The 21,086-nt window shown below is 45.6% G+C and overlaps 4 protein-coding genes and 1 pseudogene across 4 annotated transcripts; 2 read left to right on the forward strand and 3 right to left on the reverse strand.

The window, feature by feature from the left end:
• The first annotated feature begins 7,390 nt into the window (after positions 1–7,390).
• Positions 7,391–14,878, forward strand: LOC131293103 (uncharacterized). The gene is made up of 3 exons (XM_058321183.1): positions 7,391–7,547; positions 13,218–13,694; positions 13,770–14,878. The coding sequence occupies exons 1-3, from the start codon at positions 7,391–7,393 to the stop codon at positions 14,876–14,878; spliced, it is 1,743 nt and encodes a 580-aa protein (XP_058177166.1).
• A 72-nt stretch (positions 14,879–14,950) lies between these two features.
• Positions 14,951–15,849, reverse strand: LOC131293104 (DNA-directed RNA polymerase II subunit RPB7-like; annotated as a pseudogene).
• A 244-nt stretch (positions 15,850–16,093) lies between these two features.
• LOC131287525 (F-box-like/WD repeat-containing protein TBL1XR1) lies at positions 16,094–18,267 on the reverse strand. The gene is made up of 4 exons (XM_058316587.1): positions 18,056–18,267; positions 17,029–17,984; positions 16,840–16,956; positions 16,094–16,758 (listed from the first exon to the last, which is right to left on the reverse strand). Exons 1-4 carry the CDS (start codon positions 18,111–18,113, stop codon positions 16,375–16,377), a joined length of 1,515 nt encoding a protein of 504 aa, XP_058172570.1. The 5' UTR covers positions 18,114–18,267; the 3' UTR covers positions 16,094–16,374.
• A 648-nt stretch (positions 18,268–18,915) lies between these two features.
• On the forward strand, positions 18,916–19,854 carry LOC131282139 (large ribosomal subunit protein P1). Its single transcript, XM_058311539.1, has 3 exons — positions 18,916–19,094; positions 19,389–19,644; positions 19,717–19,854. Exons 1-3 carry the CDS (start codon positions 19,020–19,022, stop codon positions 19,728–19,730), a joined length of 345 nt encoding a protein of 114 aa, XP_058167522.1. The 5' UTR covers positions 18,916–19,019; the 3' UTR covers positions 19,731–19,854.
• A 20-nt stretch (positions 19,855–19,874) lies between these two features.
• On the reverse strand, positions 19,875–21,026 carry LOC131282140 (ribonuclease H2 subunit A). Its single transcript, XM_058311540.1, has 2 exons — positions 20,766–21,026; positions 19,875–20,688 (listed from the first exon to the last, which is right to left on the reverse strand). Exons 1-2 carry the CDS (start codon positions 20,959–20,961, stop codon positions 19,898–19,900), a joined length of 987 nt encoding a protein of 328 aa, XP_058167523.1. The 5' UTR covers positions 20,962–21,026; the 3' UTR covers positions 19,875–19,897.
• Positions 21,027–21,086: the final 60 nt, after the last annotated feature.

Below are 21,086 nucleotides of genomic sequence, written 5' to 3' on the forward strand. Positions count from 1 at the left end.
CGCTTATTGACATACATTTCCTTTCGTTTCATTCACCTTCCATCGGTCGATGCGCTCTTGCATGAACTTGGCCAGGATCGAGTCTGCACATTGCTTTACAATCCGCAATCACCCCGGTGTGTCGAGAGGTATTTGTTCGTAGTGGAGAAAGCTCTGGTTGGGGTTTTTGCGAAACACTTATTCCTAGATTCTAACAATCTTTTACCGTGCAAGTAGTACAAACGATGCATTTCCTCCGGACCCAATGTTTTTGTTGTTATCTGCAAGTAAACAGTTCTGGTTATGAAATGGGCACGCGTCAAAGGGTTGCCATATTTACCCCATCAATAAGCACAGATTGTCAGCATTTTGTGTGTTAAGAACTGCACAGTCAACTGGGATATGCCTTTATACGGTGGCAAAGTGAGTCAATACATGAGGCTGAATAGAGTTGACAGTTCGTCAAAGCCAAAATCCAAAGGCAAACGAATATTTACTGTTTTTGGAAATCCAGAAAGTCTTGTTCAGCTATGAAAATATTTCCGTCTGTAATATTTCCATGATCTGATCGATCTTAGCGGTGGGTAATAATGAATTAAACACGCGAAATGTTCAGTTGAAAGAAAGTTGTTCACGTACCTACCTTTTTCTTACCTACTCGCCTTTAATTCCACGATCTGCTCGTGTGCTGGCTCTTACCGGGTTACCGGGGCTCCAGGTAAAGGTTAACAAGTTCGATTGAACTGATCACCGACGCGCTCGTGCAGCCAGAGTGAGGTTATGGTCAAGAGCAGACGCCGGGTTCGCGTCGCCCGGGCGGAACATGAAATGAACACACAAACACACAACACAATACTGCGGACTACATAACTGCACGGGTGGCACGCCGGATGTCGGGGACCCCAAACAGGGCAGAGGTTTGACACCAAAAGAAGAAAAACAAACCGCACGTAAGGAACGCGATTCCCGAAAACGATGGTGTCCGCGCCCGGTTTGGAGTTGCACTTCCCGATAAACGATCACGCGTGATCTTCCTCAACCCATGACCAAGGAGGACGGGGGGGGGGGGGGGGGGGGGGGGGGGGGGGCAATGGAGGAAAGATTAACCGGGAGTTTTCGCAACAAAATCGAATCGCGAGTGTTTCGTGCCCGCACCCTGACCTGCACTGAAGATGACCCGCCCCCGGGGGGGATACGCGGGGACACGCACGAAATCGTATTCCTTTTATTCGCGCGCGAACGACACGACCGCGGACTTCACCTTGTGGTCTGTTGTGTGGGAAACCGTTCAAAGGGTGGAAAGGGCGACGGCGGAAACCCTGGAAGATACGGATTCTTCCAAAACCAAGTGGCGCACCAGCCGAGAGCAGTAAAAGTGACAGTGAAACAATCGCAACACACGGCAACGCGAACAACACACCGGGAACCCATTACAATAACAGGCCGCAAGATGGAGCTCGAGATAGAAACGTCAAACGCGCGAACGGACCGCCTGGTTCCCGTGGGGGAACCGGCAAACAAAAGCGGCAAACCACAACCGCTGGATGGGTGGGGTGGGGAAAAAAAACCAGGGACAGTTGGAACAACTAAACTAAAGCCAACAACGCACACGGCGTCCACAGCCGCAACTTCGTCCGAGGACAACGGGTGCGAGGAGAAGGCAAGTGAAATGGCCAGGGACGGAGGTACACGAGCGGCAGAATGAATGAAAAGAGGTGGCCAAGGAAAAGGTAGGAAAAAGGCGAACGAAGACGGCAACGCAAAAACTGAACAGTGGTACACACGGCTGAAGAAAGTTCAAAAGAAAGGGAAAGAGAACGAGAGGGAAGCACGATGCGAAATGAAGAAATGAATTGCTAAGTGCTTAGAGTGGGTCGATGATTTTTTGCACATTTATTATAAATTTTCTTTGTCCTTTTTTGTTGATTTTTTAATTTAACAACAGTATACCTACTTATACCAAATCATCATAAAATCGAATGACCACATCATTTTTGCCATAACTTATTGTCTACATAAGATGTACTTTTACTTGGTGTTGAGTCATCTGGCACGAGATTATTCAAGTTTCTCTGGAAAATTTAGTTTATTTCAATACGGTCTGTTTCGGTTTACATACAACAGTAAAAAATTGTTTAAAAGAGCTCCAATTTATCTTTCCATCTAAAGTTGTAAAAAACTTCATATATGTGCTTTAATGGTAGCTAAACAAATGTGTAGCAAGATTCTTCTCAATTGATCGAAGAGTCGAAAAATAGAAAATAACTGTTATTACTTAAAGCGGCTGCCAGCTGAGCTATCAAAATATATCATTTGTAAAATGGTGTGACCGATGTATAATATACCGTCTTCTAAATCACCGTAACTCTTTTCGGAGAGAGGGCCTTGTCCCACTAAGGGGGGATGTCGTACCACAAAAAAAAGATCAGCAAGTTCCAAAATCTATCAAAAGATCTAATCGATTCCTTATTGATGAATTAATTTTCTTTCGATAGTTTTCAAATCAGCTCGTGTTATAAATAGTTGATTTGGTTTAAGACAGAAACTTATCAACCTTCGAGGTGAAGCATGAAAACGAAAACAACATAGAATCAACAAAGCGAACAGCGAACGGTGGGAAACGCGATCGCGAGCCCCCGGGAGTAAAAGAGAGATTCGCGGTCGGTGTGAAAGAGTCATCGATGAAGTCCCGTATCATTCGAGGGGTGGGGAGGAGACTACAACCGCGGACCAACCGCGACGACGACGACGACGACGACGACGACGACGATCGACGGGCGACGATGATGATCATGATTTAAAATTTAATTCATTTTCAAATCAAGCGATCAGTCGATCAGCAGCAGCATAACAATACGCAAGCAAGCAAGCAACAATTTTCCTTTCGGCGCGCGCGCGAATGAAAACGTCGCGAACACCGTCCGTGTACCGTAGTGCGAATACTCTCTCGCGTGTGACTTTCTTCGCCGGTGTCCTGTGGATTGAATTTGTCTTTTCCATCGCATTTTAGCCGTGTTTCATCTTGGACGCGCCCGTGTTTTATCGGTCTCGTGAAGGTTGGTTTTTAGTACGCAGTGCGTTGATGAGCATTTGCTGATTTTCTTATCTCAGTTTTATCGGTGCTGTGGACATCGTTTCTTTTCGATCGGCGGAATGTGCCATTTTTTTATGTGAAGTTTTTCTTACTGAACCAAAGCGGAAACATTTCAAAACTATATTGCGTGCTAGTTGACTAGTTTTAAAGAATCGTATCGTAATCGAAAACAACAAGTGATAAATAGAGACTTTTGGAAAATTTATTTAAAAGTTCCTATTACTAAGTAAAGCAATGTTTTAGAAATTTGTTTATCGAACGCTAATCGAATGATAAAAAATTATAAAAGAAAAATCCAAAAAACAGTCAAGTGATCATGAAAAGGTCATTCATAAGTGGTAAATATAAAGATGACACTCACCCAAATATTATATTGAAAAAAATAAAAATGTCGATGTACATACTCAACATAACACTGCAATATGTGAAGTGGAAAGAGATATAATATGTGGATTGAAAAGTGAATCCAAAAGTAAATCAACCAGAACTATAGATTTCTGTAACAAAAAAAACTCTTATTTTCTACTCATTTTTAAACGTAGTGCTTCGTGTGTGTGTGTATTTTTTAATGAAAAAAAAAGAATCCAGGATGATAGCGGAACAAACTACCTCGTAAGGCACAAATGGGTGCCCCATTTTTCTTGCACATAGAACCAGTTTCCGAACCTTTGAAGGCGCCGAAACAGTGAAGTCCCATCCGGTTATTTCCTCTTTGCGTGGCGTTTTCGGAACCTTGTTGATGTATCAATTACGCTCCTCGTGTCGGTTCTTGTTGGTGTTGTGCAAACGAAGAAAACCTTAAGGACGCACCAAACAGATTATGGAGGATGTAAACGGCACTAATAATCGTTGTAACCTGAGCTCCCCAGAGGATATCGCAAAACCGGTGCGATTACTTTGACGTCTTTTTCATGCTTGTGATCGCGAGTGATCGTGTATCCGTGTGTCTGTTGTTGGGTGTGTTTAAACTTTTTTTAAACTTTAAAAAAAACTCTCAACATCAATTAGCAACAACACGATGTGCAAAAATAAACAACAAAACTCCTTCGACAGAGATCAAAATCGAATGAAAGATAACAATGTGGGCTGCAAGGGAATAAAAGGACGCTGTAGCATAAACTGTTTACGATCGCGTTACAGAAGTGGGCGGTTGATGTTGGGCCGTGCGCGGATGGGTGGTCGATCTTCGCTCATTCATGCCTTCGCTTATGCTCGCGGCAGGAAAATAAAAAAAAACGAAACTTGCTAAAAGACAAACTAAAAAACAAATAAAAAACTTTAACTGAAGCGAACTCGCATCGTCGAAAATCGTGCGCACGCTCGTAAACGATATCGTGTGTCCCTTTGGGGATGGTAATACATGTGTTTATGTCGTGCCCATTGGACTGTCTGTGCCCTGTGGTGTGTGTGTGTCTGTATGTGCACCCAATGTGTGAACGGCAGTTTGAGCAGTTTATCGACTTAAGGTTTTTTTTGTGGTTGGTTGGCTGGTTTTTGTGTTTGCCTCTCCGATATGTCAGAAACGATCTACAATTCGTCGATCGTCGAACCCGTCGGAAAAGCGCTTTCTTCGTCGGCTTGAGAAAATATTGATTTCGGTCAAGTTCAAAGTGATCTTTTAATGAAGTGATAGCTCTTTTTTCTCTCCTCCCGCTTTTTCTTATCCTCCTTTTTCGTCCGGATCGTTTCCTTCCAATCGTTCGTTCCTTTGCTTGTTGGCTTCGGCTGAACGGCAAACGGTTGGACTCACAGCAAACGCCATCCTTCACCAGGTTGCAGACATCCTTAAATAGAGTTCAACATGAGCTGCTCTTTTCAACCACATTGTCCCTCGTTTCTTTCCCTCACCCCTTTTGCACTGCTTGGTCTGTTTCTTTTTCGCATCGCGTGTTGTGTTGTTCCCGCGGTACGTGACTGACCCTTACTCGGCCAGTGTGTCACTGTGGCACGATGTCCACTGTTGTACCGGTGGAAAAATACAAACAGAAACGTTGCTAAGGGAAAAGTATCTTTTTTGAACGAATGCGACCGAAAACGGGCATTTTCGTTCCGAGATAAATCAATTTCTGCAAATATTTTTCGTTGGTGTGAATTGAAAACGACACATCACGATTTAATTATGCGGTCAAAACATATCAATTTAGATTATACTTTTTTTGTGTGGATTCTGTGTGCCGAAAGATTTTTAATTTTCTTAAAAGTTATTGGGCAAATTAATGCCGTCTGTGTGCAATATAATTAGGAGCAATCAATAAATTAAAACATGCAGTATTTAACTTTAATTTTAATTAAACAGCCGCTAAAAAAAACTGTTTGATGTAAAAGAAGCCAAAATTTTTAAGCGATACACCTTAATTACCATTAGATTATGTTTCCGTAGAATGTGTCCATAAATTTTGGCTTCAATATTATTATTGTCGTAGAAATATATTTTGGTACTGAAAATAAGCCTCCTAAAATAGATCAGATATAATTGTAGAGGAATGGAATGAAATTTTAGTTCCAGATGGCAGTTTCCTGTTTTTATTTCTAGAAAAAATGCTTTACATATTTTTGTGATAAAGGCTACTCGTTCTCTTTCGTAAACATTTTAAGAGTTTCATATACAACATGTAAAACCTCATTAAATGATTACTTCATTGTTAACAAAGATCACGTTATCGGTATAATTATATCTGTTGTCTTATGAAATAGCAGCAGGAAAAAGGTAATGTTATAAACAAAAAGCACGTGTGGTGTTGATGCTTCGCTGTACCTAATAGGTACTCAACAGTAACAAATTAACTCACGCCACACTTCCGCAATCGCGATCTGTTGCTCTTTCTGTTATCGATGGGCAGCGCTTAATGTTGGAAAAATAACTCGACCCAACACGAGAGAAGCCTCTCCCAGTCCGTCCCTAGTACCACCAGTGTAAGTGCATCTTGAAGTGATGCTGGAAAACTGCTCATATCTAGCACAACTGTCGTAACATTGGCTTTGCTCATTAGACCTCCACCATCACCATTCCCGCCGGTGGCCATCAAATGGATTCTGTTACCTCTTTGACCAACCCGCCACTACACAATATTGGTGTATTACGGATAATTTTCGCTCCCCCCGTGCTTAATGTTGCCCCCTTCACGGAAGAGCTTCCCTTCGGATGAAGGGAGAGAAGACAAAACAACAGAGCCATTTTGTTGCATGTGAGGGCTTCGGTCCGTATCGAACACTATTAATCACGAGCAGGCCGTGAAGCAGTTCCGGCACCCGAAAGGGCGGTTCCGGCTACTTTATGGCCATACAAACCCTCTACTTCTCCCCACCAACCTTTCTGCCCCCCCCCCCCCGCCACCTGTCCCCCTTCCAATCCTCTCCCCGCATTCAGTTACGATTTGTTTAATTTTAACTACCCATCGAGCGACTCGTGGCGAGTGAAACGGATTGGCTCCACACGTGATTTGATTATTGGATATGTTTGCCTCCATTATCGAGTGGCCCCACACCCTTTGCCGGTGGGGGTCCCTTTCCATTCCCCATGCCTCAACTGTGCGAAACGAAAGCTTTTACTTTCAATCAATTATCAGCAAAACACGTACAGGCTTAGTACAGTCCGTCTTTTTAAAATGGTTCCACTTTAACTGTTCCATTTTTCGTTTCTTTTCCGTATGAAGTGTGCAAGATTCCGTCAAAGCGTGGCCTAAGCACCCACTTTGTAGATCGCTTTTTACGTAATATGTTGATTGATGAGCGGGCGCCGGCGCTTTTCTCGTGCGGTATCACAAGTAGCTACTCAACAACGGCTCTAATGGTTTGACGATAGGTTGCATCTTACAGCTGGCAGGAAGCCGACACGTCGAAGCGCTAGGCATACACAATGTATTTATGCTATGATACTTTTCCACTGCTCATTGCACAAGCTGCTTGTTGCAATTATTCATCAACGCTGTATTTTCGGGTGGATGTTTTCTCCGACGCACCAACGGGGGACATACGTTTCGAAATGGTGATTCTCCGATTCAATCGAGACATTCAAGGCGAGCAAGTGGAGTAACAGCGTCAACTGTATCACTTCTCCAACAGCAGCTCCGATCTATTACGGGCGCTTTGGCAAATATCGCCGCAATCAAGTGATAAAAATGATTGAACACAAAAAAAAAACCGACACTAAATAAGTCACAACGCCACGCGCGACGGCTGCGAAACCGCTCGAGTTAATGGTTCCCCTCCGCCAGCGTTTCATTGCTTTCCATTTCGTTTCGCATTTTCCACAGCACAACACACGGCAGAAGAAGGTTTTTTTCCGAGCGAGAAGAACGTTACTGCACACAGCACATGATGCGCTGCGAAACGGTGCTGAGGTTGGGCTGCGCGTTGCTGATCTGTGTCGGTGCGAGCTCCGTCGAAGCCCACGGCCACGGCCAGGGAAGCGTGGAAACGCTGCTGGCACACGACCTTTCATCGCACGAAGGACCGGGAGATAATTTCAATAATGGTAAGTACGGGCAGGAAGTTGGTCTTTAAGCATGGTGACTTTGGGAATGAAACGGTTGCCATAGACTTTCTTTGGCTGGTAGCATTCCGGGCGGTTGCAAACTATCATGACAACGACATTTATAGCCGGTTACAATAGCTTAATCGATGCAATCTCTAAGGTGGTAGTAATACCAATTACCAAAGGCTAGAGTTTGGAAAAAGTGTGTTTTCTAATATATCCGAGGAAAAAGTATCTACCAAACGCCATTTTATTTCATTAGGAAAACGGTTCTAAGCTCTAACTTATGAAGAATGAAAGTATACAGTAGGAATGCGTTGAAAATATTAAAAAGTTGACCTTTACGGTATATAAAATTACCAAAAATTTGTACCTCATTTTGTATAATATTACACATACAGATAAAGTACCGTGAAGGCGATATGGCTTGTAGTATTAAAATTGTCTATTCCATAATTATCTATTGTTTATGCTGAAATTATTTCTCCTTATTCAAAATGATAATAATTATAATATAGTAATGTCTAGCGTGATACGTTTTTCATGGCTAAAGAGGTTTTAATTTGGTTTTACCGATGCTGAAAAATTGGTTTAAAATATTTTTTTAAAATTTTGAAAACCTGAGCGTTAAAATAACAAACAGTTTGACGAAGATCGCCAGCCAAACCTCTGAGCGAAGCCAAGTGAGCCATAATCCCCAACAAGGGCTCAACCCGACGACATCACGACTAGCATCCACGATGCCCTTGTCCGGGAATCTTCACCGTGGTCAAACCAACACATCTTAGGTGAACAAAATAGAGCCCAAGGGCCACTCGGGAGCTACCAGCACACCACATTCACTGTCACGGCCAGGGCCACGATCAGCGGGGCCGAGCCATTTTGGGCTTAGGATCGCACCGTTCCCATGCTCTCTCGAAGCCAAAGACCCACCCGGTGTTTCGGTGTGCGTCACCGGGTGTCGTGATAATCAACTCAAATATTTTATTGATTTCATTAGTGAAACTACCCCGACATTAAACCGCCCTGTTCGTCACCCGTGCGCTCATGGCTTACCGGGGGACTCAAAGCCAACCTTCCCCCATCGGGTTCGTTGTTTGGTTGTTCGTTGCATTTTCCCATCCCCCATCGCGTAGAGATAGAGGGAAAATACGAAACTGAGAGGCGTGTGTTGGTGTATGCAATGGGACCCTTGTTTTGCCACTGGAGACCCGTTTATGCTACTTAGCCATTTATGTACGTTGTCTGTTTGCCTTACTTCATTCACCGGACCGACCGGAGTCCGGGACGGGAGCGATTGCGACATGTCGACCCGTCGCCGTACCGATGTGTTGGCCAATGGGGACGTTTTCGGTGGCAACACCCTTCTCGCGCAATGAATGAAACCGCAGCATGATGCAAAGGAAAGCCCTCGGTCGCGCAAGTAGACGGAGAAATGGTGAATGAAGACGAAACCGAGAAACAAAAAGGTTGCGATTGTAGGCACTAAAAGTGGGTTGGGATGGGTTTTAGGGTGTTTGTGACTCGAGGATACATTATTCCGTATGCCACATGTTTGGTGTCACTGGGTTTTTACTCCGCACTGTGGTTTCTGGTCGTCAAAAGTGCGGAAGGGAATTTGTTTTGAATGAAAGACATCAACTGGCAAGCAAGCGACGAACCCTACTTTTGCATATTTAAAGGCTAGTTTTAGTTTGTTTATTTTTGCGATGAAAAGTATCACAAAAAACTAAGAATTACTTAAAATTTCAACTAAAATATAAAACAACAATCTTTTTTTCGAAATGCTTAAATTAATATCATTATAGATAGCCTTCAATTGTGGCGATCACAACATTTCTCCCTACAGACTGGCTTCGAAAATCACTTTCATATCTATTTAAACATTCAGCTCAAGCACAATCGAGTTGAAACCCCTTTCCAAAAGCCTCCCTCCTCCTCCCCTCCTACCTTCCACGGTGCTCACAATGGTTTAAGCCAATAAATCCGATTACTTCGAACTCCGAGCTTCGCTGCAAGGAGCGGGAGGGAAAGAAAAAACTCCAAAATTAATCACCCAAGCTAAGCGTTTCGCCAACTTATCACCCTGGGATAGATGTCTACATTACCGGTTGACGGTTCTCGCGGGGAAAAAAAGGAAATGTACCGGAGAAGCATTATGTGCACTCTGCGCTATTGCTTATTGTCACTTTCTAACCACTTGCATCACTTGTTTGCCTCCCCCCTCGTTCAGCGATGTTTTTCCTCGCCAGATCGAGCAAGTCTTCCTGCTCCGGGGAAAGATTTATCATTCAACTATCACCAGCAGCAGTGCCCATAATTCGCTCATTACCTTTCGATCGCCAACGTTAGCGAGCGCGCTAAGGAAAACGATCAATTGTGCGCGGGACGCCGGATGGTGGATCTACCGGAAGTGCCGCCGGGTTGGAGAGTGTGAGTGGCCTTTGCAGAAGAAAGATGGTCTCTTCGCTCATACGCAAAAAAATGGCAAGACGCTACCAATTAGGTAACACCGTCCAGCTATTGGATCAGGGTTCGCAAGGTAGGGATTTTCCCGTCCTTTGCGTCTTGTCGTTGTCGGGAAAGACACTTTGAAGCGCAAACAACCATCGGCTCGCTATGATGGGAATGATGCATTTCCCAATGTTTCAAAAACGAGCCGAAACCTAGACAGCACGAAGATGAAGAACATCGTTGGAGAGGGGTGGGGTGGGGTTGGTGTAGGGAGAAAAGCGAACCGATAGTGGAGGAAAAACAACTTGATGGACTGCAAGGAAAGTGCGATCGGTCACCGATCGAGCCCCGCACGCAGGAGGGAAAATAAAATCTCCAATAAGCACCTAATGCTATCTTCGAGTGGTCAAACATGTCAGGCGGCGGACCGGAGGCGGTTTAGTTCAATGGCAACCCATTCCACCGTGCCTCCAGCAGTGACCTACAGAGGAGTACACAGAGGGAAATGGGAATTGAATTTCAATCTCACCGAAACAGCATCGCACGCTAGCTTGAGAAACAGTGACGTTCGATTGTTCTCGCCACCGACGATCATCTTCAGTTCTTTGCTGACTCATTTTGAAAGGGTTTTTACTCGAAATATGTTTGTCTGTTTTATTCTGTTTCCTACAGGTATATCCTGTTTTTCCATCGTTCTAAAACTAGAAAACTGTATGTGCTCGGTTTGAAGTCCAAAGTGGTAAAAACACGTTTATCTGAATCCATTCTTATCTACCCAATCTTTTCTGTGGACCATCGGATCACTTCAACACATTGGGATGATTATTGGTTGCCGGGGATCCCAGTTCCACGATCTATAAGTTTGTCTAGTTTTCTTAATTCAGGCTTATCCGTTACTATGTTGAGTTATACCTACATGTTTTTGTATCTCATCTACTTTAGCACACAGCTGCTTTTATACATCCAACTAGTCCTACCTCCTCCTTTTTTTAGATGATTAACATTTGGCACAATTTACTACGATTCAAACAATTTTAATATTTTAAATTATTTTTACAATACAGCAACCTTATACAGCTGAGCTCTGTAACAAATTTGAAACTATACTTTTTACGTGATAGTTTCTAGTATTCTATTCGCATATACCTAGGTTTATGACATCGTGAAAATAATTAAAATATGTAGTAAAACATATAATTGGTAACAGTTTATAAAGTTTTTGGTTGGCTATGTTTTTAGTTTTCATTGTTTTCTGTTGATGTTTAAAACCACTGTTAATGAGCAGAGCCCAATTTGACCAATTTATTTGTTCGAATAAAACACTAAAACAATGGAAATGATAAAATCGACCATGCACTGTAACACCACTTCGCCGATGGGTTCAGTAGCCCCCAGCGAATGCTGCCGAAGACCCTCCGTTGGCCGCATGTCCCGAAGAGCTTTGGCCAGAATGGATACGTTTACAAACAGGCTTCCGAACAGATGCAGTACGTTGCGCCAGACGAGACGCGGCTACACTGTGCGGTTTTTATTGGCCATTGTTGTCTCCCTGGTGCCCGCTCGCGCTTCTTTTTCCACCATCCAACCCATCCTGGCGAAGGCGAAAAGCATGGTTCATTCAATCAAGATGCACACATTATCACCAGAGCTCCAGTCCGATGGAAAGGTGTCTGGCTTGAGGTTTGCCTTTCGTATTCCCTCCCGTAGCGTCCCCTCGTAGGTCGGGGCTGCGTGCGTTTCCGTCGTGCAGTCGGCGAAAAAAGTCGTTACACTGCCATATAGTTTAGTACCCAATTTCCCATCTGTGCCGTGTGCCGCCGTTCGTGTCTTCGTGCGGAGGAAATTGAAATGCGATATAAAACAAACGCAATTTTGTGACCCTCACCAAACCCGGGTGCGGAGGACCGGGTTGGTTACAAGCAACCACCCCGGGGGCTGGCCGAGACCTTCCGAAAGAAGCTAACGAACTCACAGCTGCAGCTGTGTAACCACTCAATTAACAACCCGCACCGAAATGGGAGATTCCGGGCGCGAAGACGCTCCGACGCCGCAGACACAAAGACGTCAATTTGGAATGAAATCCCGTGCCGATCAAAGATGATCCACCGCAAGCAAAACAAAACATCGCCTGAACTTTAATTACCGCCCGGGACATTCGCGTTTGAGCGTTTGAGAGCGGTTTGAGAAAGTGTGCGATTTTCCATCGTTCACGGCTTTGGTTTGGAACGCGTATAGGGATGATCCGGAGTATGGCAATAGGATGGGACGATTCCCGAATGTTCATTGTTTTATGCAATCTCGTTTTTCGGGGTTTAATTAGATTCATTCCAAAGTGAATTGAAGTTACGATTGATTTTCTCAGGTTTGCCATAAGGAACCAGAGAAAAATAATGATTAATATGGGAATGAGATTGAAACAAAATCAGATGCCTAATCTTATGCTACAGGTTAAAACTTGGATGTTGATATGGCTTCACAATGTATTATTTGCATAAATTATAATAATTAGGATACTATGCACTCAATTGGCACTTTTAAACCCAAAGTGAAAGATATATCTACTTTAATAATGTTATCTGAAGTTCTATAAATTCATGGGAAGAAAAAGTAAATGGCCCATTAAACTCATCAATTTGAACTCCTCCGAGCACTGTTTGATGGTAAAGTACTGTTTAGTGTGTTTTGTAACGACTATTTAATTACTCCTGTGCTTTGATCTCGTAGATAATTTCAAATTAATAAAATCACAATTTTAAAGGCTATATTTATTCCAATTTGAAAATAAATCGTTTAGCTGAACAACGTACTTTTTTAAACCATACAAAATATCCTATACTTTTAATTTGTAGGAGGAAGGAGGAATCTAGTAACACTCAAAGAGGTAGAAATTTAACTCAAATAACCCGTACTGTGTGTGGCTATTACTTTTTTCAATTATCAACACAAAATTTAGTTTTATGGTACAATAAAAAAAATGCTCATGAGACAAACGTTGGGAAATGAAACATTATCACACGAGTTTAGGGAGAAATATGATGATTTAATTAAAAATGTATCTACTAAATTATACAGGACATGTCAAATAAGCTTTAATAATTGAAAGAAAATTATTACTGACAGGTCAAAAGACCTTTTTGTAAATTGTAATGTTGAAGTTTTTGAATATTATGACCCAAACATTTGAATAAAGAATCATTTGTATTTTTTTCTCCAAAGATTTGGCCCGCAACTTTCACTCACCCCGGTTGGAATACAACGAATGGTTGCCGGTGGGACGAGGTGATCCACTGAAGAACGACCCTACGTACGACTACAGTCCACCGGTGTTGGACCGGGTGCGCTACTGGTCGGAGGGATCGAAGGACAAGTCGGCCGGCAACGACATCCTGCTGCTCGGTGTGCCCTCGAAGAAGTCCAGCGCGGGTCCCGTGGGCAAGGACTGGAACAGCGTTCCACCCGTCGCCCGGCGTAACTACTTCTCTCATCAGCCGCACGGAGTGGCCGCCCCGAACCAGCTGCCCACGGTGCTGATGCCGCCTCCGTTGGGCAACTTCCTCGGTGGGCCGGATTCGGGTGCCGGTTTCTGGGGAGGATCTTCGGCCGGCGCTTCGCAGAGGGTCGACAATCAGCCCGGCGAGGGATTCAAGTATCGTCCGACGGGCAGTAGCTTCCCGCTGCCGGGACAATACCAGGGTATGTTATTGAGCAACCAAATCCGCGTTTGGCGAGTACTTTAACTTTGCTTGTTTTGTGTTTTCTCGTTTTTAGGACCGAAGCATCCAGATCCGCCGATATCGCAGCCTATTACGGCACAATTCCATCACCATCATCAACCCCAGCCAGTGCAGGCAGGATCCGTGGGGGTCGGATTTAATCGGCAGCAACAGCATCCGTATGTGACGACGATCCGATTGACAACTCCGGCCGGTGACACTGTAAAGCGACCGCTGCTGAAGACCATCCTCCAGAATGAGCACTCCTATCCCTTCACCAAGACGGCCATGACGAGCACGGTCACTGAGTACACGTCCGGTGGGTTCTACGACGCGCAGAACATCAACGCCATGGCTCAGACGATCTTCCATCCGCCACAAACCACCGAGTATCTGCAGCCTCAGCCGACGAAGGTGGTCCCGAAGCTGAACACGGAAATCCGGGCACCGTTCGTGACCCCGGCCGGTCCATTTGTGACGCCGGTGAGTGTACACCACTCGCCTCCGGTCACGTCCACCACAACGGTCCGCAGTACGATCGCTCCGAGTGAGGCGCAAAATATCCAACAGCATACCGACCTGGGCATGCACAGCAGTATGGTTAGCAGTTTTAGCTCGCAACCGGTCACGACACCGCCACCGGCTCCACCCGCCATGACAACCGATACGATCTTCTCGCACTACAAACAACCGACCACGCCGGAACGCTGGTCGCCCTACCTCATCATCGAGGGCCACTCGAAGGTGAAAACGTACGGCCTGAACACGAACGACACGCTAATGCAGTTGCCCCGGATGGTACCGGTGGCCAGCACGAAGGATCCGATCGTCCGGCACGTGGTCAACCGGGATCCAGAAACGGGGGCCGAGATGGGCGTAACGCATCTTGCCACCACCCGCCGGCCACCGGTGTACGAAATCCACACGGAACGCACACGGCCTGCCAACGCTAACCCTGCGGCCGATAAGACCGCATCGACAAAGAGCGGCGGCCAGAAAGAAGCGTCCGCCGTCGATACCCTTCTCACGCTGCTCGATGCATCCCCCTTCGGAGACATGCTGAAGCACGACGAAGCCATCGGGAATACGCTGGACGGTGCCGGCGGTGGCAAGGATAGCAAAACCCGTCGGAATGTGCGTATCGCGAGGATGGTGCGACCGTAAGAACCATTGACATCCACGGTTCCGCAAAAAACAAACCCCGAAAACTCGACGGCCATACTTGTCGGTGCAGATTCACATTGTTCTGTACTCTGCATTGACACGCGAAACCATTACAGTAACCAATTCCTTTGGGGGAGGGTCGATGAATTCACCCTTCCCCCTTTCGTGCGACGGATGCTCAACTCAAACTCACCAATGTATTTTCTCATTTCGCTAGAAATCCACACCGTCCCAATCGGATCCGAGGGACGTCTGTAAATAGTAAGCTTAGAGTAAAGATTAGTTAACGAATAAGAACGATAAAAGAATAATTAAGATAATAGAAACATTAAGTGAAAGCTTTTCTGGATCTTCTTGCATCTATGCGAAACTTTACAGGAAAGAAAATATGCTCACGTGCTTCTCTACTTCGTCGGCGAAACGGAACGCTATCTAACGTCTCTAAACGACTCTTGTCTTCCTCCGCTATCACGCTTTCGTCGTTCTTCGCTCGATACCAAGGTGGTGCACCGTTCGGGCAAAACTGTATATCGGCCGGAATGGAATAGCGCGAAATGAAGCACGGCAGAGGTCCGATCCCGGCAAGCATGCCGACCTTGTTGGCCTGCTGCACTATCGCACCTCCCCATGAACGGCCGGAAGACGACCGCCTTATACTTGAACGGATACACCACAAAGCCCTGGCCCGGTTGCATAGTAACGGAACCAGCTAGATCGGGATTAACACTTGCCCTCCCGAACCAGAAGATCGTTCTCCTGGTAAAATATCAAACAGAAAGAACACTGCTTTATTCCAGGAATAAAAAACTTCGCATCGCAGAGAAAAAACGTAAGATTTGTACATCCTAAAACATGAATTATTGAATTTATTTAGCGATTATTAAGTGTTGACTTGTAAAACATGAGGTCAAATTCTGTAAAAATTGTATTCCCATCATCGTAAGAAAAAGCTATGATCTTCATTACAGCATTGAATGTTTATTTTAATTGCCATACTATTGTTCAGCCGCAATATGCTAATACTCTATTTCTAGCTTCGATACACTTTAAACCTTACTTGTGATAATCGGAAACGCCTGGCTACGCTTTCCACTTACAATATAGTCTCATCTCGCTGCAAACACGGGAAAAGTAATGGACACACGCCTGCCGGAGATATTCTCCCGCGGGATGGAGCAGGAGTGTTTCATTTACACATTGTAAGTAAATAAAAAAAATCTTATCGCTAATGCGATATCGTCTACACCTACTATCTAAGGTTGATTCAAATGTCAATGCGAATGCGCACGAAAGGAAGAGTTGGTAAAAGATGGGGGAGGGGGGCATTCATGGGGTGCCGTCCTGCGAACGATTCTCGATAGCGAATTTCACTTCGGATTCGTTCGCCTGAGGCAGTTCAATGATTGTTAAGATTTCTTCTCGGCCGCCGTTAGCAGCGGTGGAGGTAGCCCAATGCCGATCATTGCCGATGAGGACATTGCTCCCGAGAACGTTGCTCATAATTTCCGCAGATCGAGGACGAACACACTGCCGTCGCTGGCACTAGCGCCGACCTTGCTGCCCCGCGAGTTCCAGCAAACTTCGAAGATGCCGCCCGTACCCTTGTAGCTGTGCACCAGCTGTCCGCTTTGGGTGCTCCAGATGTGAACGCACTTGTCGAAGCTGCCGGACGCGAGGAATTTACCATCCGGACTAAACGCCACCGAGTAGACCGGTTCGGTGTGCTTCGTGAGTGTGTGAATGCAGACGCCACGCTCCACGTCCCAGAGGCGTACGGTTGAGTCGAACGAGGCGCTGGCTAGGATCAGGTTCATGTTGGGATTTAGCGTACCCGTACCGGTCGGGGACCATTTGATGGTGTAGATTTCCTTCGAATGTGCCTGCATGGTATGACAAACAACGGTAGAAATCGTGATAGGGAATCAAACCGTGAAAGGGGATTCTTTAGCTCGTCATTTTACCTGCAAATCGTGGACACATGTGTCTTGCTTCATGGACCAAATCTTTAACGTCATGTCGTCGGAACATGAAGCCAACAGTTGTCCCTGAGGGTCCCATTTGATGGCGTTTACTTCGTTCTAGAAAAAAAGGAATAAAATTAGTTGCAAATCTCCCAATTTTGGTTGGAAATACTATCGCACGAAACCTACCGTATGCCCCTGGAACGATTTGATCGGTTTGTCTATGCCAAGCTTGCACACATGAATGCACTGATCCGTACTGCAGCTGGCAAACGACTGATTCGACTGCCAGTCCACATCCAGCGCCGGTGCCGAGTGGAAGCTAAACTGCTGCGTGCACTGTCCCGTTGCAGCGTCCCAGATGATAGTCGTTTTGTCCACACCGGCCGAGAGAATGTAGTTGCCCCGTTTGTTCCACTTGAGTGCAAAGATTGGCCCCTTGTGCTGGCCGAGGGTACTCGCCAACAAACCATCCGTGCGCCAGATACGGGCGTACCCATCGTACGACCCGGTCGCAAGCAACGTTCCATCGCAATTCCAATCCAACGAAGTCACATCCTTGTTGCTCGGTACCTCCGTCCCACCCTTCTGGATGCAGTGGCGCAGTACGAGCTGGTTCGGGTTAGACGGATTGTCCGACATGTCCCAGATGCGGGCGGTACTATCGCCCGACCCACTGGCCAGCAGGTCCGTGCTGGGGTTCCACGCGCAAATGAACACTTCACTCTCGTGCCCCCGCAGTACCGTCGCTTTCGAGGCGGGAATTTCGATGCTCTGGTCCACCTCCATCGTTTCCACCGGCGGCAGTACAACACTGGGCGTGGTCGTCGTGATTGGAGCCGGTTCGGCCGGTTCGTCCTTCGCGCCGTTCGTTTCCGGTGGTTCCGTTTTCGTCGTTTGCTTCTGCTGGTTTTGCATGTTCTGCCGGATGGCGACCACCTCCGGCATCACGGCGTCGATCAGACTCAGACTCTCCACCAGCCGCTGTTCGGTGCCATCTTCACCGATACTGATTTCCGCCTCGGTGTACTGGAGCCCCTTCTGGAGAATGCTCAGGAGGGCGGCAGGCGGTACAAGCGCCCCATTGATGTTGCTTTGCGAAATGTGTGACTCAATGCCGAACGTGTAGGCCGAGTGCGAGAAGCCTGTGAAGGAAAAGCATAAACAATGACTCACGAACGCCTTCTCTGGGTTGTTTATTTGCGACAAATATTACCCGATTCCTGCAAGTAGCGATAAACGAGGAAGTTCACCTCATCGCTAGAGAAACTCATCGTGTGTTTTTGTGGCCTGCAGATGAGCTGCTTCACCAGATACAGACACCAGCAGGTACGTTGATAGTTGGCAGCGTGGAAAATCGATGCTTGGGGCGGTACTTTCAGTAAACTAGCCGAAATACGACCAAAAACAGCGACGACGGAATGTGTTTGTTTTTATACAACTGCAAAACTTTTGAGCGTCATTTGACGGATCGTAATGTTTGCTCGTAGACACCTACGGGTTGAATACTCCATAACCGCTTGAACAGGTTGACCTGACCAACAAAAAAATTCCCAAACGAACTGAAATAAATTATTGAACCACTCAGAAATAAAAAAATAATTTTATTATTTACCAACGCGGTTCAAAATGTAAAACATTTCCAATTTTATATTTTACCACTTTTCGCAAACAACCAGCGTATTTTAGCTTGAATAAAAAACGTACTGCTAATATTTGTTACCTTTGCTGTCAAACGAAACGCATACTCAGCTTCCGGTGAAATGCCAAAGACCGATCAAGCTCTTCACTAGTGATGGAGAAACTGAATCCCTGCAGGGATCACGATCCGGGTCTTCGAATCCGAATCCCAATCCGTCATATCATACATGCTCATCTAATTCCGATTTTTCATATGATGTGTTTAATTCAATGAATGATTTAAATAAGAATATCAGTATAGTTGACATTATTCTTCTAATTGTCTGAAAATTCTGTCAAATGTGATTCGAATCTTTAGAATCCGTCTAGGGATCGAATCTTCGAATCTTCCGAATTCCGATCCTGCCATGTTGACGGCTGCTCCTCACGACCGTGTTTCTTTCTCGATTGTATCGTGAAACGGTGCAGTGTTCTCGCCGGAGCTAAGGTCAATTAATATTGACGACTTGCACGGTTTTACAGATTAGAACCCCCTTAAAATGGCTCTTAACAAAGCTGAACTAGCCTGTGTTTATTCGGCACTGATTCTGGTTGATGATGATGTTGCCGTGACGGTAAGTTTTCGAAAAATGTGTCGACCAGATGCGGATCGAATACCACTCACCCTTCTGGGGTGGTGTGATGTGGACAATCCAAATCTTGTAGAAGTGCCTCGGAGATACTTAGAAATATAACTATTTATGTTGACTTTATTCTGATTGTCGTTGATAAGTGCCATCAATGTGAAAGACATTTGATGTTACAAAGTTCCACATCGCACGCCACCCTCACTCGTGTTTTTATAGGTTATGTTCATCACTGTGTGTTCACATCGTATTTTCGTACCTTGCTTTCGATTATCTTCACAGGACGAGAAGATCTCGACCATCCTGAAGGCCGCCAACGTTGACATCGAGCCGTACTGGCCCGGTCTGTTCGCCAAGGCTCTGGAGGGCATCGATGTCAAGAGCCTGATCACGAGCATCGGCTCCGGCGTCGGATCCGGTGGTGGTGGCGGCGGCGCTCCGGCCGCTGCCGCTGCTGGTGGTGCTGCCCCGGCCGCCGCCGAGAAGAAGGAGGAGAAGGAAGAAGAGCCAGAGGAATCCGATGATGACATGGGATTCGGTAAGATACCGCATGTGAAATTTGAAATGTCCCGACCATTACTAACTCCGTTGTCCTTTCTTTTCTCCATAGGTCTCTTCGGTTAGGTCTTTCTCGCCGTACTGAAAAGTACAAAGCAAAAGGGAACATATGTCTCTTTGCAGAGTGCTGGTATTTGTACAGTTTTACTGTACATTTATGAATAAAAAAATCTTCTAAAAAATAACGAATTGTAATTTCATTTTTCCGCCCCAAGTTGACATCATACTTTATTCTACAAGTCCACTACATGTTCCAGGCAACGATCTCTGAAGTATTCGTTCCTCTTCCTATTCTCATTTTTCGACGCCGAAAAGTATTTGGATAATTTTTCACTACCATATGTGGCTTTCTGTGCCGCTTGAGCATCGGATTCATCTTCGAACTGCATATCGTACGCCTTTTTCTCCAGCGCATTACTTGCCGTGGACCAGCTGAATCGTACCAAACGCGGAAATCCGAAAACAAGGTCTACTTCGCCCAAAAAATCTTTCGTCGTTGGATCTCCCGGATATCCGCTGCCGAAATCGTTCTCGCCTTCGTTCGACCGCTCGCGGAACTTCCAACCCTTCAGTGCATGATCACGGGTAACCTTCGCCGCAATACTGGCCGCCGAAACGATCGGGTACGTGCTATCAGCCTTCTTAGCGACGGTAATTTTGAACTTGGGAAAGATAGTTTTCAGCTTTGCTTGATACTTTTCCGGTGGCCCAACCGTGTCCACGTATACCTCGGCAATGTTAACGCCGGCCTCGATAGCCCTATTGATCAACCCGATGGCCGAGTCCATCGACACTTCGTTCAGGGAATGTTTCGAACGTTTCAGCATGTTCATTGAGATCACGTTCGGTGATATGGCCTCGACTGCCCATCCGAGCGACTCGACGGCGTAATCCTGTCGATTCATGTCATCGAATATTGCATCTCTCTTGCCCTCGGTCAGCTGTTTCGAGTCGGCGAAACCGAGCGTTTTTAGGACTTTTTTCTTCGACAGCGGACAGAAGGCGATTCCATACACCATTGGGCCTAAAAAATAAATCGAGAATGCCGAAAGGTAGGTTAAGGAAAGAAAAGGTTAAACAACGATCACATTTCCCACTTACCCAAGACGGGCCCTCGACCCGCTTCGTCTACTCCGAGCATGCATGGTTCGTCCTTGCACAGTTGAGGAATATCGGAAATGTAGACAAAGTTCTTCGCGTTATCCTGCTCCACTATGTATGGTCCCAACGACTCTAAACTATCTATTTTACGTTTCTTTTCATCAATATTGTTTTCCTGTTTGATTTCTATATCCATTGTTCTACTCCTCGGGATGGAAAACTTAACTTCAACACAAATTATTGCTCGCTACAGATAAACTGCCGATTTGCCGCGCAAAGGATCAAAACAGGTGAAGTCAGTGTTGCCAATCATGTACCTTT

Source organism: Anopheles ziemanni, chromosome 2, assembly GCF_943734765.1.
Source record: "Anopheles ziemanni chromosome 2, idAnoZiCoDA_A2_x.2, whole genome shotgun sequence".
Taxonomy (NCBI): Eukaryota; Metazoa; Arthropoda; class Insecta; order Diptera; family Culicidae; genus Anopheles; species Anopheles ziemanni.